Source organism: Aplidium turbinatum, chromosome 9, assembly GCF_918807975.1.
Source record: "Aplidium turbinatum chromosome 9, kaAplTurb1.1, whole genome shotgun sequence".
NCBI lineage: Eukaryota > Metazoa > Chordata > Ascidiacea > Aplousobranchia > Polyclinidae > Aplidium > Aplidium turbinatum.
Genome location: NC_137480.1, coordinates 15,626,636 through 15,653,632, shown reverse-complemented (window position 1 = coordinate 15,653,632; position 26,997 = coordinate 15,626,636). Strand labels below are relative to the sequence as shown.

Here is a 26,997-nt window from a genome sequence, read left to right as displayed (position 1 = left end):
CTTTCTAAGGCTACGACAGCCATTTACACTAATGCTACGACTGCAGCGAATGCGTAGATTATTGTTTTCCCACAGTTGGTATTATTATCACACTAATGTGGAGTGTTCAAGACAAGCAGCTGATATTGCAAAGCTGCTTTACAACCAAAACGATATAAGCGTCAAGCGATATGGCGCAACATCAGCGTTTGTAGATGTTTTCTGGAAATCTCAAGATTTTAATAAAATTAATCCAGAAATCCGGATCAGAAAAACGGGTTAAAATTCCGGATCGGGATTCCCCGGGGTCCCAACCCTATTCGGAAATGTTGTCCAATTTCATTAAAAACCCAAATATATCTCTCATTGTGATACTCAGCACTCGCACAAAGAACTGTAAAAAATCTGTTCGAAGTGGTGACGTTTTCAACAGCTAGGTAGCCTACTTTGTTCAAAAAGTTCTGGATTTTTTTTTATCGGAATAGGCACGGCTGACTTTGCGTTTGTATTTGGTATAGTTTGGAGCTTTGATCAAATGATAAAACAAGTTTTGCATTTTATAAAATCAATGAATTCGTTGTAAAATGAACCACTTCAAGTATTATACAATCAGCTAAGCAATTCTTTCTGCAGAAGGATTTACTGGCTCTTTTGCTACTGCAGTGTATGACAACTGCATATACTTATCAGGTAATCTTCTTGAGCTTATTTTTTGTAACTACTCATGTAGGCACATTTAGGCTACTTTGTGTATCAACTAAATAGGTTGGTAAATACTTTAGGTTGGACTACGTTCTCGGTGTTTCAGATTATTTCAATTTCTCAATAGAGTATTCTAAAAATAATGTTTTCCAACGAAATTAAAAGATCCACCAAAAAGCTTCTCCCATTTGGCAACAATCCGATAAGAGTAGGGAGGATTAAATTTGTGTTATTTTTTTATTTAGGTGGATACCGCTCTAAACTAACAAACAAAACATTCATATATCATCCGTCTCGGGGTAAATGTTGGAGAAATGGCCCCCCTCTTTTGATCCCTCGCTTCTGTCAAAGCATGGTTGCTATTGAAGAATCGTTATACGTCATAGGTGGCTATAATTTGAATCTAGGATATATTTATTTTTTTTAATACAGCGGCTTTATAAGTTATTTCTTCGACAGGACCACTGTATTTGTGATATTTTTATGTAGATTTTTTACAAAGTTATATTTTTTTATTCTTTTGTGTTTGTAAAAAATCTACATAAAAATATCAGAAATACAGTTATATTTTTTTATTCTTTTGTGTTGTGTAGAAACGGATATAGCCCATGCAATCATAAGTTTTTTTTCTATTGGTCAGACCTTTATTTACTTTGGTTTATGATGATCTTTTCATGAACCAATGGAGGAAATTTGATTAATTTGCGAAAAAAAAATGTAATAAACATTACGTTTACAACCTTAGAGAAAGTGTGTTTCAAACAACCCACTGCGTATTGATAACTCAAAAGTAAAATATAAAAATAGTGATTTAGGCCTGTAGGACATTTGCCTGTGCTATCTGTCTGTATATTTTGAGAATTTTTTTGATAAATTTAGAAATAATATTTTTTGCATCACAGGCGGATTTGATAAGCATGCAAACCTGGTAAAAACCGTGGAACGGTTAGTCTACCCTGAGAGGAAGTGGGTTTTCGAAACGACATTGCTCACCGCTGCTCCCAATACCGCCTGTGTCGGTTTCGGTGGAACTATTTATGTGTTTGCAATGTCATGTCTAAATAGATCTTTATACGCAAGTCTACATCGCTACTGCACGAAGAAACGGACCTGGCTCCAACCTACTAGCCTGGGGTTCAACGTGGTGAAAAAACCAATCATGTTTTCTGAAGCGGTGTGTGATTATATGTCACAGAATTACTAGCCTACTGTTAATAAAACATTTATATTACTTTATGTCTATTGTGATAACATGTGGTACAATGCGATCAAGGAATTATTGCAGGCTTTAATTTTTTGTTTTTATTTGCTGTTCGTACACGCGTCGACGAAGTTGGTCAATTGTACATTTTTTGTTCCACCATGTGAGTAGGTTTTTACTGTTTATCTGCCTGATGGGATCAATAATCACTATATTAAGTCCTTTGATGTGTAGAGTCTTGTAACTCGTGGGATGGCACAAAATACACCGGTCAATGTCATGCTAGTTTGCCTTCAATCGGACATTGTTTTTTTTTTATGGCTCTGATTGAATTGTTCTCAAATCTTTTTTGCATAAGTGCCGTGTTGTTGCTTACTTGTCAACTTGTTTTTTCAGGTAGTTTGCAACGACAAGATATATGTCTTTGCTGAAGAAATCAAATACGGAATGTTTACTACTGTAAGTGTAATGAAATATCGAACAACCATCGTTGGACGGTGTCAGCAACTTACCTTGAATGTTTCTACGTCGCTATAATTGCATGTGTGTGTATTAGTACATGCATAAATATTAGAATGCTTCACCTTTGTTTCACCAGATTTTCAAAATACCTAAAGACTAATGTGGAGTTTTGGTAAAAAACTGGACGCTTAAAATTTTAGCTTATTGTGATGTCATAAATATGTGAGGCACAGCCCTTGGCGTTCCAAACACCTTAATTTTTACGTATTTGAAAAACTACTTATCGTAGAGAGACAAAAACGGTGTCAAAATGCACAAAAGAGACGGTTTTCCGGGACCACTTGTAATAGTCGAAAGACTATGAAAAGGAGAAATTGGGAACAAATTTTTGTTACCAATTTGACAAAAAAATTTAGGGAGCGCTATTAATCAAACGCTGCAACCCAAATTTAAACAACAATTATTTGCGGGAGGCGCCTCCATTCTCAACATTTACTAGATGTATCACGTACCCTGTGGTGCAAATTCTTTTGTAGTTAGCCTATTTGTAGCTTGCCTTTTCCTAATGTAATTTGTTTTCCGTCTGTCTGTATGTTTTCCACACTATTGCTTTTAATCGCTGCGTCTTTCTTGATGTGTATATTCAGTTAGCTAGTTAGGCTGCTTTCAAGAAGTTGAAATTTATTGCATTTTATAAATATGTTCAGATTTCTGATGAGGGCTTAAGTTAACCCGAAAATGTTCGACTGTTAAAACTATTTGTAAATATGTAAAATATATTGTTATAATGCTCGACTCTGTTGGATTGTTGTGTCTTGCCTGTCTTTGGTACAAGAAAGCAACCTCTCTCCCGAAACTATATGTCCAATTTATTTACCCTTCTAACAAGCTTGCTTTTAACAATATTCCCTTAAAATGCAATGAACTAACTTCACTACTCTTAAAATGCCGATATAAAATGTCCTTTCATAAATCAGAACAAAAATCTAGTGCAGTGTGGCGGATAAGCCAAAAGTGGATGTCGATTTGTATCCCATAATCTAAAATTCCTTGTTTCGATATTACGTAGCAAAGTATCGAAAACCGCAGCTTTTGCCTCGCAGATTGATGACATCTTTGCAGACTCCGCTCGCTTGGTTAGCCTTCCAAATACAATGCATGAACGTTTAGTGAACTGGTTGTTACAATGATATTAATTGCGTCACTCATTTAACCGAATGACACAAATGAAAAACATCATAACCACTTAAACGTATTTGCAATGTAAAAAAGCGTTTCAATTGTTTGTTTTTTTTCTCCAGGTTTCAATGTTTGATCCAGTTGCCGAAACATGGCACTCCGACCTGGTTGAACTGCAGAATAGCCATGCCGCTTTTGTACACGACGACCTGCTGTTTACCTGCAAGTTTAGTCCTAATCCAAATTTATCCTTTAACATTGCAGATTTGATGCAAAGTCCTCTGCTCATCGAACCACTCGTTTTGCCAACTTTTGTTGACAAACAGGTAAGAATCGTGAGCCACTTCTCAGCCTTCGAACGATAGTATGTTAAAGTTCTTTTTTTAGTAATTGTCGTAAAGCGTAATCAAGTTGCATTCAACCTATTGTCTCGGCTTGTACCGTAATTTTAGTGTGAGCACAAAGCAGTCATTGACTTTATCCATGACCTAGATCAGGGGTCCGCAAATAGTGGGTCGCGACCCAAATTTGGCTCGCGACCCAAATTTGGGTCGCGAGACCATTCACAGTGGGTCGCAAAACGGTTTAAAATTACCATAAATATAACTTGTATGGCAAAAATAAATACAATCATATAGTGTTTGATGTGCTGAGTTTCGTACAATTTGGTAGGCTACAAGAAAATTTATACTTTCGATTGTAGTACAGTAGTTAAGCCCACGGTTATATGTATAGCCTGGAAGACAGCTTGAGCCAGGGCATGAAAACTCACTCAGCTTATCTCCAGAACTGGCGACTGAAACTTAGCGAAAACAAAACTTTGGCGGCAGCTTTCCACCTATACAATCGGGAAGCTGATCGTGAGCTACATGTTCAGAACAATGGAAAACCTCTGACCTTCTGCCCCGAACCAGAATATCTTGGGGTGACGCTAGACAGATCGTACACATACCGCCACCATTTGGTGTCACTGCGCAAGAAAATGACATTCCACGCTGCACTACTCAAGCGCCTGGCAGGCCACAGCTGGGGGGCGAGGGCTGACGCTTTGCGTAAAGCAGCCTTAGCCCTTGTCTACTTTTTCAGCAGAGTACTGTGCACCTGTTTGGTGCTGCAGTGCACACTGCCATAACATCGGCACTGCCATAAACAGCGCCCTGCACACAGTTACCGGATGCCTGCGTCCCACACCATTGGATAATTTTGCCATTCTCGCTGGCATCCAACCTTCTGAGCTTCGTCGCGAAGAAGCCACTCTGTTTCTTGGCCGACGGGCACTAAAGCCTAACCATCTTCTCCACCACAAGATCTCTGCTTCCACAAACCAGCACCCCAGTCGACTGAAGTTAAGACATCCATTCGTGCCAGCCGCTCAACTTCTTATCAACGCAGCAGATGAACTTCATCTCTGCGGCTACTTGGGCAGACCATAAATGGAATTCTGAAAGGAAGTCAAGTACCACCGGACTTCATTCGTTCATCCCCAACGCCGACACATGCCCCGTCGGCCTGACGCTACAAAGACAAGCATGGGTGCGCCTCAACCGTCTTCGTACGGGCGTCGGGCTTTTCCGGTCAACCATGCGCCATTGTGGAATTGGCCTCTTCCTCCTCCTGTGAATGTGGTGCCGAGGAACAGACCGCAGACCACATCATCAATAACTGTACCATCTTCAAGCCACCTAACGGAGTGGAAGGTCTGCGTGTCATGGATGATGAAACTAAATACTGGCTGCTCTCTAGTAGCCTTCCAGTGTAGTCCGGGAACATCTTGAGTCTGGGCTGGTAAAAGGATAGAGTAGACCCTCGGCCCTAGAGGCTTGCACGACGACGAAGCGCACGGTTAATAGGTCCACCCGCTTATTAAGCCCAATTTGGTCCATTCCGGAATTACTGAAGGTATAGGAGTGGTGGAAAATTGTCTCCCGCAGCCAAAATCGTCCGGTCCCGATGTGGCCTTAATAAGTGGGGACGACCGTATTGGAATTGATATTAATTTGCAAAGTGTTTTGCGCAAAATTATATGCTTCCGAAACGTTTGGGTCGCGAAGACTTCGAACGATTGCTTTTTGGGTCGCACCAAAAAGTATTTGCGGACCCCTGACCTAGATGGCTAGTCAACAAATTGAGCGTTTATGAATGTCATTACCTTTGGAATCATTATCCGTTGTTGGCGCCTCAGTCATTTGAATGAAGGCCCAGCTTTTTTAGCGCCGCTTAAATACTGACAGAAGTAAAGTTTTTATATGAGACAATACAGTATAAGCTGATAGATTGTTGTTTTTGTAATTTCAGTCGTTGATCTACAACCTGCCGATGGTTGAGCTTGTTATGGGTGTTGATTGGCCAAAGGAAATCATACATAAGAAGGAGCAGCAGAAAGGCTACAGACCTGTTTTTTTCCAGCTACACAGTTATTACCCGCAATGGTGATCACCCGGTGATCACCCCCTCACCCCCCCCCCCTGGATAGAACATACAGGCAACAACATACAGTGATCTTCAAACATATCAGCGAAAATAGGCTCCAATAACAGGGAAAAAGAAACCAGGTACCATGAAACAAACGCTTATGGAAATCAGCGAAAAAACGTTCCTATCGTAACTCATGAACAGCGTTCTTTCTAACAATGCAATGAGTTGGTTTTTCATCCTTTTTGTGAGAGTCTATAAAACCGTCTTTCTTCGATTATTAGACAACTGTCACTTGCGGTGCTTATCAGCATGGCAAGAATTGTTGATTAACAACATTTTTGCAGTATTAAGCTAAATATTTTTCAACTGCCCGGAAGCATAATAATTCCACTTTGTACGCGTTTTAATCAACCACTGGGACAGTGCGGCTGGACATCGCATTGGAATAACTTTAAGCGACCCCCACCTAGAACTACAATCTGATTGGTCGGTCGGTGGAATCGTGTGCAGAGCGAAAATATGCTTCCATGAAAGTATTTTTTGCCTTCATGCTCTTTTACTCTTCAAGAAAAGTATTTTTGGTTATGCTTATATGCTGATACCTTCCGCGGGCCGCACATAACAGCGTGGCGGGCCGCCAGTTGGTGACCCCTGCAGTCCTAGTATATATACTGCATAGCCTTATCCGCCCTGTTAGCTCAGTGGTTACGCGCCCGACTCAAACTCAATTGGCGTTGGTTTGGCTCTCAGGGTCTGCGCTTAAGCAACGCATTTCAGGACTGCTCTCCGTTCAGCGGCACCTAGCGGATGGAATAATTCTCTGGCAACAACGCCAACAATAATCGAAAACTCCCAACGATCTCGGTGACCTGGTCTGCGTCAGTAATTTAAAGTTTCTACGAGTATGCAAAACCGCCAGCACCAAGCTCTCAAAGAAGCTTTCCCAGTCCGAGGATAAAGATCACTTAACTATATATTCCAGGGTTATAGGCGAATTCTTCGTAAACAATTCTTCGTAAAGCAATTCTTCGTAAGCAATTCTTCGTAAAACAATTGTTCGTAAACAGTTGTTGGTGAAATGAAATCCGTAAAAGAATTTTTCGTAAAGCATTTCTTCGTATACATCAAATCTCCATTGCATGCACGAATAAATGCTTTGGGAAGAATTGTTTTACAAAGAATTAACTTTACGAAGAATTGTTTTACGAAAAATTGCTTACGAAGAACTGTTTACGAAGAAAACGCCGGACACCATATTCCAGGGATACGTTGTAAACAATGTGCTCAATGCAATAAGCAGAGCTGAAACAATTACAGAACAACTAACGTGGATAAATTGTGCGCTACCTATGGTTTCATGTTCGGTTACAATCATCAAGCGCAACATTGAAAAACATCAGTACTGTTGCACTCGTATCTGTTTTTGTGCGTCGTTACATCACCAAAAGGTACGAACCATCGTCAAGTTGAAAGCTTCTCCCAGCATTGTTCGTGTGGCCTTGCGAATTAATTATCAACATTGTTAGTTTCATAATTATTGATTTTGCGCTGCCAGTCGTATTTAAATTAACTTCTTGTGCATTGTTTTTGTAGCAGAGGCCCAAATTTTTTGCATACGTTTCAAATGTAATCTGAACCACCTCCTGTTCTTGTGTTGACAAATTTTATTCTTTGGTTATTTTATTTTCTTCTGTGTTTACTTGTTCTATGGGCTGTGCTTATGTTGCTTCATATATTTGTTACACTTGCTTGCCACTGTTCTTTTTGTCTAGAAGCACTTTACACATCAATACTCTGTAGCGCTCTGTGTACACTGCATCTTTGTTACAAGATTTTATCGCGTTTTTTAGCCAATTTGCATCTATATCTTGATGCACCTTAAAGCTAATGCTCATGATTCGTAATTTTTGTCAATGGAAACCAAGCTACCAAGAGTCGCCAGACTTTGAAACGTTCTAGAAATGGCAACGACTGCAAGCTTGGATCGCTTGAATGTCAATCAACCGAAACCGCAGAGTTTCACAATGTCTTATTCAATCGTTTTGACGCGACACACACCACCGTCATGACAGCACACTCGTATCGATGCAATTATCTTACAATTTTGTAGAGATGAGGAGATAAGTTTATAGTGGTGGCGAAGGCATGCGTTCTGCAACTGTGTTTCTTCTTTTGATGAATTGCATTGCTCTGAAACTCGTATTGTATTTGTGTAAAATCGGATCTCTTTCCAGCTTACAAATCGGTCTTCTTTACATTGATTCAACGTTTATTCAGGTAGTATCTTTGCAAAAAACACAGCCACGCGCTGTTGAGCGGTGTCGAACCGACGTCCTTTCGAGTGCTGTACCAAGGGCTCTCACCATTTGGCTATGACGCTGACATGGAATTAATCGTCGTCGTCGTGTGAGCGTCTGGGGCCGAGGGTCTATCCTTTTACCACCCCAGAATTAATAAAGATTAAAACACAAGGATGTTTCATGTTTGAGTTTAATATAAAAAGTATTTGTCACAGCTTTTGTTCAAATCGAAATGATTTTTGATGTTTTTGATTTCCCTAATGCGTCAGTTCTCCTAAAAAGCAACAAAATTGTCTAGCACTGATTTTGTTTGGAAGGTTCTGAAACTTTGAAAAACGTAGCTATTCTAGCCTACAAAAAGTACCTTGTGCCATGAGATATTAAAAAGGTTTTGATTCATCGTCTGTCACCGCAAACTAAGCGTTAATGTGTAGCCTTTTGTATTGGAACAAAAACTTCGTAAACCATTTTTTGGAGAGTGCTTTGAAAAACCGTCTAGTTAATGTTTAACATTAAGATGTTTATCAGTTTCTAGATTGTTGTCTACTTTTCGTCACTCGTATTAGCTCATGAAAGAATTTGGTTTCTTGGCACTTCTGCATTGTCATGTTGAATGGGAAGAACTTGGCAACAAAAACAAGCTCGTAAACACTATTTATAGACAAATAAGTATACAGTAAACTTTGTTGCACAGCCGGTATTGTGCCCCTCACTGCGCGTAAATGTGTTTTCGCAAGTTGGTTTGCATCGTCGTTACACTGCATTGAATGTAGTTCCAGTTTGAATAAAATGTTATGTCAAATTCGTGTTTGTCATATCTAATCCCGGTTGTAAACTACAAGGTCTGAATTTCGTTGGCGGTGACCACAACCAACCCTATTTCTATGTGGGCTATATTGAATCTGATGCAAAATACAAATAAATAACCAACTTCGATGGTTTGCTTGGCACAAGGCTTTTGCATCGCTGGAACGACCTAAGTTTTTTTTTATTAAAGATATCTCGCCTCACTTTTAGTCATAGATTTCAAAAGTAGCATGCATTTCGTGCGAAGGTGGTCTTCAATTTCCTACTTAATTTACTTATTTGTTATTTGCATAAATAACCAGAACACGATTTTTATAACATGTGACATGCCATCAAAATAACATCTATCGACTATAGTATTGATAGGGAGTTACACCCAGAAAGATTTTTGCGGCCTGGAATCCTTCCAGGGAAATGGAAGAAGACACGTATTCGTTGAAGTTCCATTGCGTTATACTACGGTTGCATCCACTCCAGTTTGTTTCCGTTTTAGAAACAGTTTCACTTATTTTCAATAATAGGCCTACCAACCAATTTCATTGAAGTTTATTTTTAAAAGTGTCGTGTTTGTGGTCCCGGGCTTTACATTGGTAACCTATCAGGTCCAAATTGTTACAACGCCTTTGTCGAGCGGCATATTTAGCCACAGTTAATTTAGGCTACTACGACATAGGTAGACCGATATTTTCAAGGTCTCTTATCTTTTTTTTAATTATTTCATGTTCAGAAGGTGCACAGCTGAGTAAAGACAGACCAAATTTGTTTTGACCTGAACATGGTCTTTGCCAACCCAACGTACCGCGAGGTGTAGAGAAAAAGACTTCGCCGTCAACAGACAGACAAGCCAAACCCTCAACATGAGAATTAGTTCATGGCCTGTGTAATCAAAATTGGTTGATAATGAAGGTCCCATAGCCTACTTATCTCGTTTTACAAAAAATGTCTCGGCATTTTATAATGAAAGATGCAGTCAAATTTTATTTACTTGACTTTATTTGTGACAATTACAACGAGCACGTTAAAGAGAAATAACTTTATTTTCCAAACAGATTCTATGATAGCACAGCATACAATTAGTTTACTGTACATCACAATTACATATCGCTTAATTCATAAACATAAAGGAAGGCATAAGTACGCTCAATTCAATCTGCTTAGGCAGTAAGAAGAACATTTCAAACTGTTTCAGACCATGAATGAAAAACAAATTGCAAAGCCAAATTCAAGGAGACAAAACACTAAAACAAATTGATAAAGATATATATAGGCTGTTCAAAAATACAAAAAAAAATGATCGTTTTAATAATTCCATGACAGTCAATTTCAATGGAAAAGACAAAGGGGGTCTTATCACGCGAAGTGTTGATGTCTGAGGTAGGATCTCCAGTTATTGAAATGAGAGGCAAAAGCTTATAATTTAATTCATTCTGATATGATGACAAACAATAAGGGAATATTGCTGATGTGTTTTCACAGTGACTCTGGCAACCTCAATAGTAGGCTAAAGGAAACAACCCGCAGGAAAAAACGAAATAAATTAATTTCAAGCGCATTCTACAATCCATTAGGCAGTGGTTCCCAACCTTTTTGACCTTGCGGCACCCTATCAAAGAGATAAATAGTTTGCGGCACCCTGGCAAAACTGGATCAATTTTATGAGGTTTCTGTATTTCAAATAACTGTATGAAATGACACAGAATGAGTTGTACAGTAGCCTATAGTGTGCATAAATAAATGTATTTATTTAAAAGTCAGCGTGAAATTTGGGGACTTCTTGCACAAAGTCCCTTAATATCTGGGGGCACATTCGATAAAGCCACCCGCATTTCTTCCTCGACTGTAAGCAGTCGTTCTCGTTTATTAGTTTTTTAGTCGTTTTTTAGTTGTTCTCGTTGTTCGTTAATACGGAAAATCCACTTTCACATAGGTATGACGTGGAAAACTGCAGCAAGCAAAAGCTTATAATAGCTTTCTTTCCAATGCAAGGATATTCATTTTGAATTTTTATCCAGAACTCGTCGAGAGGCATCTGCTTATGCATAAGCTTAAAATTTCCATTGTTGCGAATGTCAATTAATTCTTCTTTAAGATTCAAAACAATATGAGAGTCCAATAAAAATGGATTTCTTGATTTCTTCGCAAAATAAAATCATGAAACTTGGCAATAATGATGAGTTTCAAACGTTTTTATGGAAAGAACAGCAACTAGTCAAAATATCTTTCACGCTGTTTTTCCTGGGCGAGAAAACAAAGGCATACCGCAGAATATGGGCCGCAGTATTGCAATATCTCAATTATCTCGCGGCACCCTTGAGCATGGAAATTGGCACCCCAGGGTGCCGCGGCACCCCGGTTGGGAACCATTGCATTAGAGTGATATTTGACTTAAGCCGGGAACAAACAGTCCCGTATTTCCAAAACAAACAGCATTTTTCTGTTTATTGAACATACAACAGCTGTTGTTGCTTCAAGTTTTCAATGTAGCCTATCACAAATTGCAGCGAAACAGTTTTTTAATGGTTTTCTTCGATTCAACTCTTAGCGTGCTTGAACCCAAATTATATAGCAAAGGATTCATGCACTCGCTAAGCCTTAGAAACATGTACGAAAGCACGCCAAACCAATAGTCAACCGAATGGCCCTTTTGTGCCTTAGGAGTGGATGTTGACCATTGCAAATAAATGGTCACTGGTATGTAACCAATCGCATACCCAAGAACAATAAAAGACAATTGTAAAAACGCATTATATTCCTTTGTAGTTGACGCAGTACTGCGAAGTGTCCCATGATTTCTTTGATTTCTTAAGCTGTTCGCACCTTCAAGGGCATTGGAGTTAATGTCCACGGTTTCACATATTGTGTTGCATGATGTGACTCTCTCAGCATGCGTGTTGGCAATAGTGTTAGACATGTCATCTGATGCTACATTGCACTTTTTGCTTTTACGGCTAACTGGACTGTCATGATGATATCCTCTTGCGCTGACAAAATAGCGTTTTCTCCACCTATTAATAAAACTAAATTAAGTTAATTTTTAGAATAACTAACTTGGTTTGGTTGTTAGGTTGTTCTTTAACCGAAAAGCTACAGTATAAAAAATAAATAAATAATGTTTAAAATGTATAAAGCTTGTAGGCAAATACGTACTTTAGCGTCTTTCGGATTTCGTATGCTATCAGCACAGAAAAGAGTATGATCAGGAAGTCAGGCACATAGAACAAAAGTGGATTCATGATGGATATGTAAGTGTGGTATTGTGGAATACAGCAGTCTTTGTACTTATCCGCAATAGAACAAGAAGGCCAGCAGCTTCCAACTGATGAATTTGCTAAAAACGTGAGACAACAAGTTTAAAAACGCTATGTTTTCGAGTATATTGTTAAGGAAATCTATAGAGCGGTTCTAGACATCCTTGATATATATGGTTATACTTCTGCCATCAATAACATCAATAGTCCGCCCCAATAGCTCAGTTGGTTAGCGCGTGACTTTGTAAATGAAGACGCTTCAAGATCAAGCGGCGCTGGTTCGACTATCCGGATGTGTGCTTGAGCAACGCATTCTCAGAACTGCTCTCCATTTAGCGACACTTAATGGTTGGAATAATTCTCTGGCAACAACACTTCAACAATCGGAAAACTTTACTCTGCCAATGTCGATAACAGCCCTGCGTCGAAAGCCTCTATGAGTGTGCGAAACTACCAGAAATAAACTATCAAGGTTAAAAATAAAGGGATAAAGAGGATAAAAATTTAAATCCAACCAACCCACTGCAGATCAAACACTTCGTTTGATTTTACAATTTGGTGTCAGAGGTCGTTTTTTAAGACAACATTGATGAAATCTTTCATAAAAACATAATTTACCTCTTTCCTCATCAACTCCCATTAAATAACCAAGTGGCAAAGCAGACACAATTGCCAGCAGCCACAGCATGCAAATATATAGAAGTGTGGCGCGTTTGGATATTTTTGTGACAACGAATGGCCACTTGATGGCAGTAAATCGAAGCAAGGAAAACGAAACTATGTGCAATGATGTGAGATAATCAGTTGCGAAATCTGACACCCAGTAAAATTTACCTGCAAATGCAAAAATTTGTTGTAACTTCCAAAAATCTACTCATTCTCAATAACATTCAAGAGTTCCCTGATAAAAATACATCAAACGTAATTACGTAATTTCAAACACACACCGAAACAAATGTAAATCGCATCATATTTATATTAAGGTGTCTCACGAAACCCACACTAGCTGTTGCCTATGTGCTGCACACGCCTATTTTTTGTTAGTGCCTTCGCAAGCTTCTTGTAGGCTAAGCTCATTAAATAAAAAATATTTGATGCCAGAGTAAGAGTAGCTACCCATAAGTTATGTAGATAACTTTCTCGTTCCGTTTGCTAAGAGACTTTAGCGCATTACACAAAACATTTTTTTAATTGTAAGTTACACTAGCCCATAAGGCCTATAAAAAGGTGAGTCTCATACTTGATCCAAGCATCGGTGGATGAGAAGATAAGGTTCTCATTATACTAGGCCTTCGGCACTAACAAGGGTAGGGTGGCCAGTTCCTTTCTCTTGGCCGCCTTTCTTTCAGCAACTACGCCCACCCAGTTTATTACACCTTGGGTAGAGGTGAGATAGTCCCAAGTTTTCATACTTTGAAAGATTAAACTTTTTGTGATATTTGATAGGAAATAATTACACAACATCGCCCAAAAATACCTTTGATAGGAAAGGATGTTTGTGATGCTTTTAGGGAAGCAAGATAATTTTGTTATTCCTGTAGTCCATTTGTACAGTTCAACTTGGGACCACAAGAATAACAAAATTATCTTGCTTCCCTAAAAGCATCACAAACATCCTCTCCTATCAAAGGTATTTTTGCGCGATGTTGTGTAAACATGTCCTATCAAATATCACAAAAATTTTAATCTTCAAAAATACGAAATGTTTTGATATTGGTACAAATTGACAAGCAAGCTTCTATTGGTTTGTTGAATATTACAGTGTGTCTTAAACCAATAACAGATGGCTGCGGATTTTCTTTTAACAGATAGTAATTTTCTGATAAGATTGGGCCATGCTTTATGGGTTTACATAGCGAATTTATTGATCGCAATCGTATCCTCACAGGAAGAAGAAATTTGGTCATCCTCGCGTATCGATAGGATGAGTCACAGCATCGCTTCATGTATACTGTGGTATAGAAATTACATAAAACCAATTCTGGATTGCATGGACTCTTTTAAAAATCGTCCGTTGAGAATCGAAGGCCTGTTTGCTGTTTCTAATCAAATTTCATGATTTATGCAGATTTTGGTACGTACATAGTTTAAAAATTTACTTTTTAAAAATGAATAAACAGCCATGAAGATGCTGAATATGACCGAAAAAACATTTGTGACGATAAAAAAACGTAAAACAATTAATTGTAAGCAGTAAAATATTTGCATGGTTTGCATGGTGGCTATGCTAGATCATAAATGTAAGATAAACAGCAACAATACACCAATAATATCAACCTTTAATTGACAAAGATTAGCCATACTTTTACCCTAAATTACATTTTTTAATGTTCTTTTGCTTGCACATTGCTTGCATCGCACTTCGTCATTGTTGTTTTGAATCGAAGGAGTATTTGGACTCTCTGGGCTTACAATGTCAGCAGTTTTGAGAGCATTAAAACTCAGCTAGCAAGTCAGATTTGACAAATAGCTTATTCTTTGCTCTCACCAAACAGGGCAGTAAAGTTTCACAGTGTAAATAACCACTTTGCACACTTTCCTCGGTTGTGACAAATTGATATAAAACAGACTTTTAAACACTTTTCTCAACAGACACCAAACAAACTCTTCAAATTTTATGTCTCACAAACAACTTCGCCAAGGAATTTTTCTTAAAGTTTTGAAACGCACATGTTGTCGTCATTATCAGATTAGATGATGTAGCTTAACATTGTTGCCGGGGAAGAGCTCCTCAGGCTCATACAAACACAGCCTACAAGTTTCAACTTTTGTATTCTTGCTGAAAATGCTGAAAACGCCACCCTTCATTCCTCAAGACGCATTTTGTCCATTTATGTAGGCCAGGGGTATGCAAGACTAAATGTGGCCGGCCAGCTTAAACTTTTTGGCCCGCGGAAAGGTCCGGAGTTTTAATAATGTGTGGTCCGCTAGACGATTGTCATTGATGTCTCAAGTTTGCAACGTTTAGTAAACATTTTTTTTGTTTGGCAATCCGACAAGTTCAACCAGTGTGAAATCCTAGTAAAAAGCTTCACCTACATCCCTTGTAGTTGCATCTTTTGATTGAAGTGTAATTCAATTCGCTCGCGCGCAGCGCAAAACTTAAACTACAGTAGGCCTACTACTTTTAAGTCGTCCGCACGCCAAAAAACAGACAAAACATCCGCTGGAATAACCTACTCGCCTGCTGTGTTAAACAAGGAGTGAACAACATCCATCCAATGAGCATACAGTAACGCTGAGATTCTCGCTAACCGCCTTTTAGGCCAGCTAAGCGAGGTCATTCATTGGCAATCATTGCGTGCACGTGCACGCATTTGGCCCAGCAGGGGTGCGCAAACTTGCTGTAGAAGTGTAGGTTAAGAGATAATCTGTTGTCTCGAGTGTTCATATTCATTGAAAACATTTACTTGGTTTATTGAAACATTTACTTGCGTATCATTAATTTTAATTTTGCTTTATCTTTTGCAGCAACAGATAGCACTTACCCAGAAGCAAAATCTGTCATTTTTTACATTGATTCAACGTCTGAACTGCAGACTGCATGAACCTGCAGACGTTGAATTAATGTAAAAATGATGGATTTTGGTGTTTGGGTGGTTTGGGTTAACATTCGCTTGCGCAATGCGCAGTTGGTAAGTACGTTGCAGATGACCGAAAAACAATAAATCGAAATCCACGGATTTTACTGTCTGGGAAGCAACAAGCAGAAATAACAATGCAAAGACATTTATTTTCACACGAGTCAGTTCAATCATATATAGCTAAAAATCGATTTCGATCAGCTAGAAGCTAGATCATCTTCAGCTTGTATTCAAATAGAAATAACAAAAATGCTTTAAAACTGCGAAAACTCTGACTGTTTTATAAGCTCAATTACAATGAAATCGATGTTTTTAGAGGCGGTATAATGCTCCTAAATCAAAAATTACACAGCATTCCTGGGATGGTAGTTTAATTGACTTGAAACACATAATTATACAATAGGCAGTAGCTTCTATAAATTATTTACAGTAGAGCTTTCACTTTAATTTAGGTTTTTAATCAATTTCAGTTTTTCTCCACGTGATGCGACCGATTTCCATTATGTAGGCTACCATAGGCTGGGTGTTTGTTTATTTTAATTCAACCTGTCAAAAATACGGTTATCTGATGCGTAATGTATGTTTTGTTTTATTAATTAGAATTGTGCGTTTACGCTAATTGTACAACAACCATATTGCCAACGCAACATAATCAATATTTGAGAGATAAATTAATGAAAGCTAATCAATAATTTATAAGTAGATATAGGCTATTGCCAATGGAATCATGCAGTAATTTTAGGCTTGTTTTATCTGATAGAAGTTTTGAACAAAAAGTCGGATGTCTGTTAAAATTTAGCTGCTTTGTAGGACCAATAACAATAGTTCACGCACCTTAGAGTTTTTAATGTCTATAAAAGTTGGTTGAGCCCATCCCATAGATTTTGCCACAAAACTATATAAAGTGCAATTGGTGTGCAGACGAAGATGCAGTGCGCCAGATGAACCCCTTCGGTTGTGACACAATTTAATTTGGTGGGGACACAACGTCAAGTTTGTGTCCTGGGTTTTTCCTTTTTATTTCAACGCAGATTTGTCGTTGACCTGCACCAAGAAAGGTTGCTGGTCGCTGAAAAGGCTAATTTGAAACGAAGCAAGTGAAATTGAAGAGAAAGAAAGTCGAAGCAAAGTCGACTTCGCATTTGAAAACTTCTCTGATATCAGATTAATCCAAGCCAGCAAATCTGTCAGTTTACACATTGATCAACTCACTGTCTGCAACTATTAAATCAATTTAATAAAATGACAGTTTGCTTGGCTTGGATGTTGTTTTTAATGGTTTAATTGCGGCAGCCACTGAGAAGCTGGACACATCTTTCAGTATATGTGTGAAGTGATTCCAGATTGAATTAAACAACTGTATGGGCTGCACTCGGCCACCAAAAACAAAATTGCAGAGGGCTAAAACTCTTTAAAATTCCACAAACGTTTTGATCTACAGAGAATGCTCTATTGACCTTCGTTGTAACTATCGGTAGAAATGTTCACACATTTTTGAGTTGATTCACTGGTGTAAGATAAACATAAAGCCCAAGATTTTGCCTACCGCATGATGTAACGTGTGTGGTTTATTACGACAATCGCTATTTTGTCACAAAAATCGTAACTTGGACACCGGAAAATAAGATTCACAAAACTACAGGCAATTTCCTTATCTTCTGCGCTTATGATGCAATCAGACGTTTGTTCAACAAATATTTGTTGTTTGTAAAATTGATTGACGTCATAATCTCGTTGTTTACGCCGTCCTGTCATAACGACCATAATTAACCGCATGTCCTTTTTTTGTGACCTGGATCACCCTTGTCTGACTCTTTTTTTCCCTTTTTCTACGTTAATTTAACTTAGTATAGCATTGCCAATTCATTTTTTTTGTTTTACCTGCAAAAAGTTGAATTTGTTTTGACATAATTATAACACAACTTTTTTTGGAAATATAACGAAAAAAACTTGTAAAAGTACAGTATAGTAGCAGAAAAATGTTAGTCTACTTACAAGCAAATTCTCCCCACATCCACAAATTGAAGCCCCAAGTTCTTCGGTATGTCCAAAGAGGAGAACACACCAATGCCGAAAACGTATCAGACATACACAGGCTAAAAATGAAGAAGTTCGCCTTGGTATGTAGTGACTTATTCTTTGCGATCACAAACGCCGTGAGAAGACTTCCCGTTGAGCCGACGACCAAAAATATTGAATTGATCACGGTTATAATTATATTTGACTCGAAGGTAGGAAGTTCACCTATAAACAAGAGGGTATTACATTACAGAAACATGTGACGAAGTACTGCAGCTGACGACAATAAAAGGTCCAACCAAGATTTCATTGATAACACATAGCCTTGGTTTAAAAGTAACTGTTGCTTGATATTTTTGTAATGGAAGAGTTTTGCCAAGGCAACAGTAATCTGCTGTCCAAAATTTACTTTACTTATTTTAAATACGTATTGCAATAACTTAATAGTTACTATAATTTAAACAAATAAAGCAATTATAAAATAATAAATACATTTGCCGTTATTGCCATAATATGATAAAGAAAAGTACATACAGCAATGCAATGCGCTATGCGACTATACAGTACTAGATATGATTCCAAAAGTATAGTTTTATTACGCAACTTATCCAGTTTTGAACTGTTCAAGTTTGGTCTTTTTCGTACAAAAATTGAAACAAAAATTTAAAGCCAAAACTGAGTTGTAAAGCACAACTAAATTAGGGAAATAATAGTGTTATTGCGCGACTTGGATAAAATAACACGTAATTGCGTAATTCTTGACTCCACAGAGCTACGGTTCCAACGAAGAGAAATGGCATCAGATTTGGAAGCAGCTTTAAGCTGATTCAACAATTTTAATAAGTTAAATTGTTTGTTTAAAATACTTTTTATTTCTACTAAAACATTTTCCCAATGCAGAACGGATTTTTTAACTGAACATCAATTGCAGTAGCCTCAGGACTCATTGCAATGCTAATAAGTTATTATATAGCAAACATTTTTTGCAAGTGTAGATTCGCTTATATAAAGCTAAGGAGAACAAGAAATATCTCTCGACCTTTGTTTAGATTTAAGTAATATCACATTTTGGTGTTTTTAGAAATCGATACAAAGTTAGTACTGGTAGGCTACTATTTAGAATTACACTGTCGTTTATTCCAACGCCGGATACAAACAGACAAGATAATAACTCATGCATTTTTCGTACAAATAAGAAGGTTATTTGTACTAAGTTACAGTATTTCAAACGCAGCTAAGCTGTGATTTAATTTTTGACAATGCTCAATTGATCTGCATAATTGTTAATAATTACTAAATTACTAATAATAACATAATTATCAAACAAAATGTAAAAAAGTTTCATTATGTTTGTTACAATAAAACATCAAAATTGTAAACTTCTGTTCATGCAACATATAGCCTACCCGTTGTCTCGCTCATTGTTTCATTCAGAACGAACCCTGTCATATCAGAATGATGGTCCATGGTTTCAAAAATAATACTTCACAATGCTTTTGCCAGCTCTTTACGAGACCGATCGACTAAATGGTTTAGCCTTGTTTTCTCAAAACTTCTTGTGATAGCTATTTTACACCTGTCACACCAGAATAAACCGCTTTGTCCAGCGCCAATTCTATATAAGGCTTTTCACGAAAACAATTTGTGAATGCGTAGCCTACGTGACATATTTAATATCAATCCGCACAGGCCCTTAGTCAGCAATTTTGTTTGTACACTATATTGATTCAACGGCAAAATCTCGTTGTGTTTTTACCAAGAAGCAACGATTACCTAGTTCAAAGTATCCACTGTCAGCTTTAGCTTTCTTTTCAAATAATCTTTTTATTTACTCAAGTAGGTCACATTTCTGCATATTGAGTTACATTCTACGATGTAAAGTTAAACGCTGTAAACGCGGTATTAAACCGGCAAACTTTTGCCTTTATTGCACAGCGTAATCATAACATCTTTCCAAAATAACTCAGCTTTTAACAATTTTAACAAATTTAACTCAGCATTTAACAATTGTGTTTCAAATATCGCTTATCCAAAATTGACACTCCGCCCCTTTGCTCAGTGATTAGGTCCCTGACTTTGTTCACGAAGAAATCTCAAGATCAAGCGGCGCTGATTCAGCTTTCGAAGTGTGCGCTTGAACAACGCAGTTCAGGAGTGCACTCCGTTCAGTAGGCTAAATGGAATATTTCACAAACAACAACGCTTTAGCAACAAGCGATACTTTACTTTGTCAATCTGGGTAGCCGGTCCTGCGTCAGAGGCCGGGACGATGTTCAAAACCACTGCAAGTAGGCCATGCAAAACGCCAGGAATCCTATCAATGACTTTGTCAATCCAAAGATAAAGATTCAAACCAACCAAGTAAATCATTGGCCTAGTTTTTTTAAACGTTTTCAGTTTTTTATAAAGACGAATTTAAAACTCAAAGCTTCTTATCCAAAGGATGAGTAGAAGCAGGTCGAGAAAAGATATTGGAAGACACCTGAGCTTCAACAAACCAAAAAGTCGACATCGACATCCTGAAAGTTCAAATCTAAATAAGCAAAAGCTGAGTTTGCTTGGTGACTTACCCCTTAAGTAGGCTGTCAATTCTGATGGCTCTGTGCAGGTTTGTGAAAATTGGAGGAAAATGGTAGCCATTGCAACTGTCGATATGCTGACGACATTAAATAATATGAGATGTTGAACAGTCTCATTCAATTTTCTGCTGACGACATTGTTGGTCGGTGGAAGTGTAGCGGAACAAGAACTTTTGAAATGCGACAAGTTAAATAGTGAAGAATATCGTTTGTAATTACATCCAACAAAAACAAAAGGGGTAACCATAAATAAAAAAAGATGAAATTTGTCCAAACTTATACATTGGTGAAAATGCTTTTGAAAATGTAAGTAGTTTCTTCTATCTGGGCGTGTCATAACAGACATCTACGATGACAGCACAGAAATTAGAAGGCGAATTGCTATGGTAAAAACAGCAGTGACAGCACTTAAAAGTTACAACGGTGTGGAAACATGGGTCAATCGGTAAAAACACAAAATTAAGATTGATGCGAACTCTCGTATTCCCAATTGCCACCTATAGATGTGAAATTTCGACATGCAATAAACGTGACATTAAAAGATAAAAAGTTTTGAAATGTGGTGTTACAAGAGAAACTATTACGCATCAGCTGGATGGACAAAAAATCAAATTCATTTGCCACTCAACAAAAGAGGATAACTGGAGTCCAATTAACAAAGTCAACCTCAAAAAGTTATGGTGTAATATTTCAAACACATAGCAAGAAGCAATTCGTTGAAAAATTTTATGTTGACTATGGGATGGTACCAAAGGTGGGCAGAAGCGCGCTACTTTTGTAGCGCCGCTTTTTTTAATAAAAGTAGCGGTAGCGGCGCTACTTTTTAGTTGGAGTAGCGGTTGCAGTAGCCGCGCTATTTTTTTCCAAAGTAGCGGTAGCGGGAGAGGCGCTACTTTTTTTAGTCGCACTCTCGCTACCCGTTTCTTTTTACGTTATGGCATCATGTCTTCATCCCTCCTTCAAGACGTCGTGGCTACAATTTCTGCACTACGTTTCCATGGATGATGCTGACGCACAGCGAGAAAAAGTCAAGACAGATGTAATTCGACTGTTGCGGGAGACATCACGCCAGGTTGATACCGAGAAAAGTGACACCAACACCAGTCACGACTCCGAGGATGAATTTTTTGATGTGTTGGTGCCATCCCGTGAAACGTCGGTGCAGAAGGAAGCAGCAATTGTGGACGCCTTTTTTCAGACAGGAGCAAGTCCTTGAGCTTTTCGAATACCGAGTTAAAACATCTGTTCACTAAATACAACACCCCCATTCCATCCAGTGCTGTGGTGGAGAGACTTTTCTCTGTTGAAAAAAGTAGTGCGCTACTTTTGTAAATTAGTAGCGGGTAGCGGTAGCTCACGCTATTTTGGTCCAAGTAGCAGTAGCGGGTAACGCGCTACTTTAAAAGTAGCGGGTAACGCGCTACTTTAAAAGTAGCGGGTGCCCACCTCTGGATGGTACAAGGCAAACGAACAAAAGGACGACGAAAAAATAAATATTTTGACGATACCGTACCAAGGAAATTAGGCTACGGGAACGAAAAGCATGCCGGAAGTAGCCTACTACTAAAAACAAAAGACAGAACAAAATGGAGAGAGACCACAACGTTTTGAAGGAGGGATGAAGACATGATGCCATAACGTAAAAAGAAACGGGTAGCGAGAGTGCGACTAAAAAAAGTAGCGCCTCTCCCGCCACCGCTACTTTGGAAAAAATAGCGCCGCTACTCCAACTAAAAAGGGGTGACCATGGTGACCAAAAGTATCGCGCTTCTGCCCACCTCTGATACAGCTGATCAAACATGATCAATTTGTTGAAAAAAATTGATCCCTATTTATGGGGAGGATTAATCCCTTAACCTAGAATGGTGTTAATCATCTCTAATAGGCTACTCTTTCCATGGGTAGCAGCATCGCCGTTTTGGGCCCACTCAATTTTAGTATGTCAAGCGTTTTTTGGTTGCTTGAAAAGGAAAAAGATGAAAAATCTTCTACATAAGCTTATATCTTAGGCTTCATCATATCATGAACTTTTGCTTTGTTGTGTCAATTTGTTATGACTTTAGGCCAGGCGCGGATCTAGGAATTTTTTTCGGGGGGGGGGGGGGCAGAAAATTTGAAAATCAACTAAAAAGAAAGAAAAAGATAAAACAGATATGAACAATGATACTACGACATATACGATATACAGTAGACTTGGACAACTAAAATTTTTGTAATCTTTCGAAATTAGATTAGAATTATAATTAGAGTAATTTAAGCTTTTACAAATTTGACTTGGATTAGAATTAGAGCTACCCAAGTTTTCAAAAGTTAGAGTAGAACTTAAACTAGATTAGAATTAGTTGGCACATATTTTTTTTAGTTGGATAAAAACGCCAATGTGGCAACTCGGGATCAAAGTGTCATTCCACCATCACAGCGCCAAAACCACTTAGGCTACGTCATAATATAGGCTACATTGTACGTCAGTGAATTGATCGAATTTTTCATGACTTTGCTGCTCAAGGAATGGAATGACACTTTGATCTTGATCGTTTTATTGCATTTTCTTTGTATAATGTTCTTCTTCGTCGTATGAGCTGTTCTTCCGGACTATATGTTTGGGCATGATGTCATCAGCCACTCGACAGTCTCGTCATCCAGGGCCTTCAGTCCAAGCGTTCCATGTGGTGGTTGATGGATTGGGCAGTCATGGACGATATGATCTACTGTCTGGTCTGTGGCGCCACACTCGCATCCCGGTGAGGGAGCCAGGCCCCATCTGCACATGTCTGAACGAAAGCGACCGACGCCGGTTCGTAGGCGGTTAAGCCGGACCCACGCAAGTCTTGCGAGGGACATTCCCGGAGGGTGGGGATCGACGTCGGGTAGGAAATCACGGAGTCGGGAGGTGTTGTTTTGCCACTCCATGTTCCATGTGTAGTTCGTCCAGTGTGCCGCACTTATCCGAGATCTTCAACGTTGTTCAGAAGCTGTCGTGCAGCGGGCACAAATGGGCGTCTTGATTTCAGTCGCTGCTGTCCTCCAGGTAGGCGCTGGAGTGTACTGTGGAGGAGGTGGCCGGGGTCCAGCGCGCGACGAGCAAGGGAAATCATGGCTCCTTTACGGCGAAGCTCAGCAGGTTGGATGCCTGCAAGGATGGGAAGGCAGTCCGTTGGAGTGGGACGCAGGCATCCAGTCACAGTGCGTAGTGCGTCATTGATGGCGGTGTCAATGTGGCGGGTGTGAGAGCTGCGGCACCACACTGGTGCGCAGTACTCGGCGGTAGAATGGACGAGGGCCAAGGTAGCTGTGCGAAGGGTTTTCGCATCAGCTCCCCAGTCGGAACCAGCCAGCCGCCTCAAAAGTGCAACGCGCGCAGATAGTTTTTTGCGCAGTGACTCCAGGTGTCGTCGGTACGTGAGTGACCTGTCCAGGGTTACGCCGAGGTAGGTGGGTTCGGCGCAGTAGGGGAGGTGTTCGTCATCGGTGGTAATGTTGATCTCACGTTTTGCTTCCTTGTTGTTTAGATGGAAGGCCGCCGACACTGTCTTTGCCTTGCTGAGCTGTAGCTTCCATTTCTGGAGATATGTTGATATAGTTGACATGTCCTGGCTTAGGTTCCTCTCCATTGACTGCCAATCTCCGGCTGGATGCAGAAGAGCCAGATCGTCTGCGTACGCATACTTCCTGGAGACGGTGTCAGGCAGGTCATAGATGTAAGGGTTAAAGAGGAGGGGAGCCACGACAGAGCCCTGTGGGACGGCGTTCCTGAGTCGACGTAGTCTACTTTGTCGGCCGCTACCGGTGGAAAGGGTAAAGCTGCGGTTTTGCACAAGTTCCATAATCATATGGACCATGTGCCTGTCAGGAAGGAGACGGAGTAGTTTGCAGGTAAGGCCGCTGTGCCATACAGTGTCGTAGGCAGCCGTGAGATCGACAAACACGGCGCCAGCCTTCTTTTTTGCCGAGAAGCTGTCCTCGATGTCTTGGGTCATCAGAGTAACCTGGTCTACGGTTGATCTTCTGTGGCGAAAGCCGGCTTGTTCCCGAGGGAGCTGAGGGTCTATTATCGGTTCGACACGGGCGTAGATAAGTCTCTCGAGTATCTTGAAGGGGATACAGAGCAGAGAGATGGGGCGGTAGCTCTTCGGATCCCCTGGGGGCTTCTTCGGCTTTGGGACTGCAACCACTAGGGCTCTTCTCCAGATTCTTGGGATGCGCAGGTGACGCAAGCAGCAGGAAAGGAAGTCTTTTAACCAGGACCTCATAGAGGGGGCAGCTTGGAGTATTAGTTCCGGGCATAGGTGGTCAAGGCCCGGGGATTTGCCTGGCTTTAGGTGCTGGAGGGCGGAGGCAAATTCTTCTGGGGTAAACTCACCAGAGATGTTGCCCTCGGCAGATGTTGGGACCTTCCAGAGGTCCGTCATTTCCTTGAGGACGGACTTGTCTGATTCACGCTCTCTCGTTCTGTGCACTCCATTTTTCACAAGTTGTGAGGCGATGGCATTTGCTAAAATGGGGCATTGGCGACGAGAGGCACGTGATCTGCCAGTGAGGTTGTTGAGTGTACTCCATGCTGTGCGGCTGGAGTGCGTGAAGTCGATTGAGTCTATGGCTTCTGTCCAGCGCTTCTTCCTCTTTGAATCCAATCTTGCCAGAAGGGCTGTTGCTGAGTTGGTGGTGGCGGTGCCCTGGGGGGAACGGAGGAAGTCGCGGTAGAGCCTGTCGCACTCCACATCCCAGCAAGGTATGTAGTTTTTCCGTCGACCTCGCGGGATGGAGTCTTTTGCCGCAGATGAGGGCTTGATGCTTGGTGGCCAGGTGCTCGATGATGTTGAGCTTGCTGGCCGTGATGCCCTCGGTGTTCAGCTGCAGTACGGTGGGTCGTCGATACTTTTCGACAGTGCGAGCACTGCCGTGCCCTGAAAAGGGCATTTCCCTATCCACCCTGCGCTGAACAGTCTCATTAGCTCTTGTTTGACAAGCTTCGTTTCGCATACGTATTTTGTATAATTTCGTATGTTACTGACGGTGGGGACCACGTGAAGGTGCTTGTCTTCCTCCCCTGTATAATGTTGATAAGAGCGCACATGGGCGCCGATCGCTCTGTAAAATTGGTGGGGACATTTACTAGGAAAGGTAGAAAGGGGCGACGAGCGAAGCGTGCTAGAAAGATTGGGGGTATGTTCTGAGAAACAAACAAATACAGTAGGTACAAGTCTAATGCGATGTAGCCTATACTGTATTCAGGGGTGGCCAACTGCTCGTCGAATGGGATCGAGTAAAAAATTTCTTATTTACTAGCGATCGACCGGTAATGAAGTCACTGAGCAATTTTTGTGACACCATAAGATGTGTGGGAAGAAAGTGTGTATGAGTATGACTGACAGGCATTCTGTTTTCATACTTAAAAAAATCCTGATCGAATTTTGTCTGAGTTGATCGACAGTATTTCTCACTTTGATTGAAAAATGTGCTTTTTAGGAATCTTGTAACTTCAACACAAAACCCGACGCGATCGACCAATTGAGACTTGGCGATCGACCGGTCGATCGCGATCGACGTGTTGGCCACACCTGCTGTATTTGGTTGGTTGGTTTTGAATCTTTATCCTCGAACTGACAAAGCCTTGATTGGTTATTCCTGGTAGTTTCGCATACTTGTAGAATGTAGAGGCTCTTGACACAGCGCCAGTTAACGAGATTGGCAAAGTGAAGTTTTCCGATTGTTGAAGTGTTGTTGCCGAGGAATTATTCCATTCACTAGGTGCCGCGGAATGGAGAGCAGTCATGAAAATGCGTTGCTCAAGAGCACACCACGAGAGTCGAACTTGAGCAGGGCGCGTAACAACTGAGCTTGTCGGCGGACAAATATATTTTAATTGTCAGTGTCAGCATTGGACAGCAGACGTCCAAACACTCGGCAACGAGTCTCCGGCAAATTAAAAACGAAGTTCTCGGAGAGACCATGGTTGTTGATCGAATTGAAAACTGTGTTGTGCACATGGCAGACCTGCATGGTTTAGCCGTTTCTGTGTGATGGTAGATCGTAACCAAGTTTTGACAAGTCGCAAAGTTGAAAATGACCATTCAGTTGAACACACGAGCTGGCTGGTGAAATGAGCAAAAGTCGCACAAAAAGTTCCACTTGCGGAAACATTTGTCGAACGGCAGATGAAAGAACTCAGGATAATCGTCTACCACATGTGATCGTAGCTTTCCACTAAAGGGAGATTTTTGTAGAATTCAGAAATATTGTAGTGCTCAAGATTGGTTGACTTGAAATAGTCAGTAAGATTTTGCTGCGCGCTGTGAACGACTGCAAAATACTCTGACCGATATTTCGTTTCAGGTGTTTGAAGTTGAGGAGGTTGACCATGGCCATGTCCATGCTGGAGACGATTTGGGACCTTTTTGGGACGTGACAGGTTCAATAACTCAAGCCTTTCAACATTTACAAAGACACGATAAAATTTTTCTTCACTGCGTAGATGGCGGAGTTTAGCACTACAAAGTTCAGCACCTTTAAGCATGCCAGCCA

At 40.1% G+C, this 26,997-nt stretch overlaps 2 protein-coding genes across 3 annotated transcripts; one reads left to right on the top strand and one right to left on the bottom strand.

Moving 5' to 3' along the window:
- Window positions 1-616: 616 nt before the first annotated feature.
- On the top strand, window positions 617-9,151 carry LOC145777696 (uncharacterized). Its single transcript, XM_082589130.1, has 6 exons — window positions 617-669; window positions 927-1,067; window positions 1,584-1,855; window positions 2,279-2,341; window positions 3,646-3,849; window positions 5,819-9,151. Exons 2-6 carry the CDS (start codon window positions 1,034-1,036, stop codon window positions 5,954-5,956), a joined length of 711 nt encoding a protein of 236 aa, XP_082445256.1. The 5' UTR covers window positions 617-669; window positions 927-1,033; the 3' UTR covers window positions 5,957-9,151.
- Window positions 9,152-10,026: 875 nt separating this feature from the next.
- On the bottom strand, window positions 10,027-19,469 carry LOC145777507 (uncharacterized). Of its 2 annotated transcripts, none has more exons than XM_082588891.1 (5): window positions 19,303-19,469; window positions 17,873-18,121; window positions 12,912-13,127; window positions 12,193-12,373; window positions 10,027-12,062 (listed from the first exon to the last, which is right to left on the bottom strand). In XM_082588891.1, the coding sequence occupies exons 1-5, from the start codon at window positions 19,361-19,363 to the stop codon at window positions 11,534-11,536; spliced, it is 1,236 nt and encodes a 411-aa protein (XP_082445017.1). In that variant the 5' UTR covers window positions 19,364-19,469; the 3' UTR covers window positions 10,027-11,533. The 2 variants fall into 2 exon arrangements, with proteins under 2 accessions (XP_082445017.1, XP_082445018.1); XM_082588892.1 differs by having other exon boundaries at window positions 10,027-12,050; window positions 19,303-19,466.
- Window positions 19,470-26,997: the final 7,528 nt, after the last annotated feature.

Excerpts from the sequence above, each read along its gene's own strand:
- LOC145777507 (XM_082588891.1), bottom strand. The coding sequence starts at position 19,363 with ATGGACCATCATTCTGATATGACAGGGTTCGTTCTGAATGAAACAATG. Across the intron at positions 13,128-17,872 it reads GATGTGGGGAGAATTTGCTT|GTAAATTTTACTGGGTGTCA; the intron begins GTAAGTAGACTA and ends TTGCATTTGCAG. Across the intron at positions 12,063-12,192 it reads GAAATCCGAAAGACGCTAAA|TTTTATTAATAGGTGGAGAA; the intron begins GTACGTATTTGC and ends AACTTAATTTAG.
- LOC145777696 (XM_082589130.1), top strand. The coding sequence starts at position 1,034 with ATGGTTGCTATTGAAGAATCGTTATACGTCATAG. Across the intron at positions 1,856-2,278 it reads CAATCATGTTTTCTGAAGCG|GTAGTTTGCAACGACAAGAT; the intron begins GTGTGTGATTAT and ends TTGTTTTTTCAG. Across the intron at positions 3,850-5,818 it reads CAACTTTTGTTGACAAACAG|TCGTTGATCTACAACCTGCC; the intron begins GTAAGAATCGTG and ends TTGTAATTTCAG.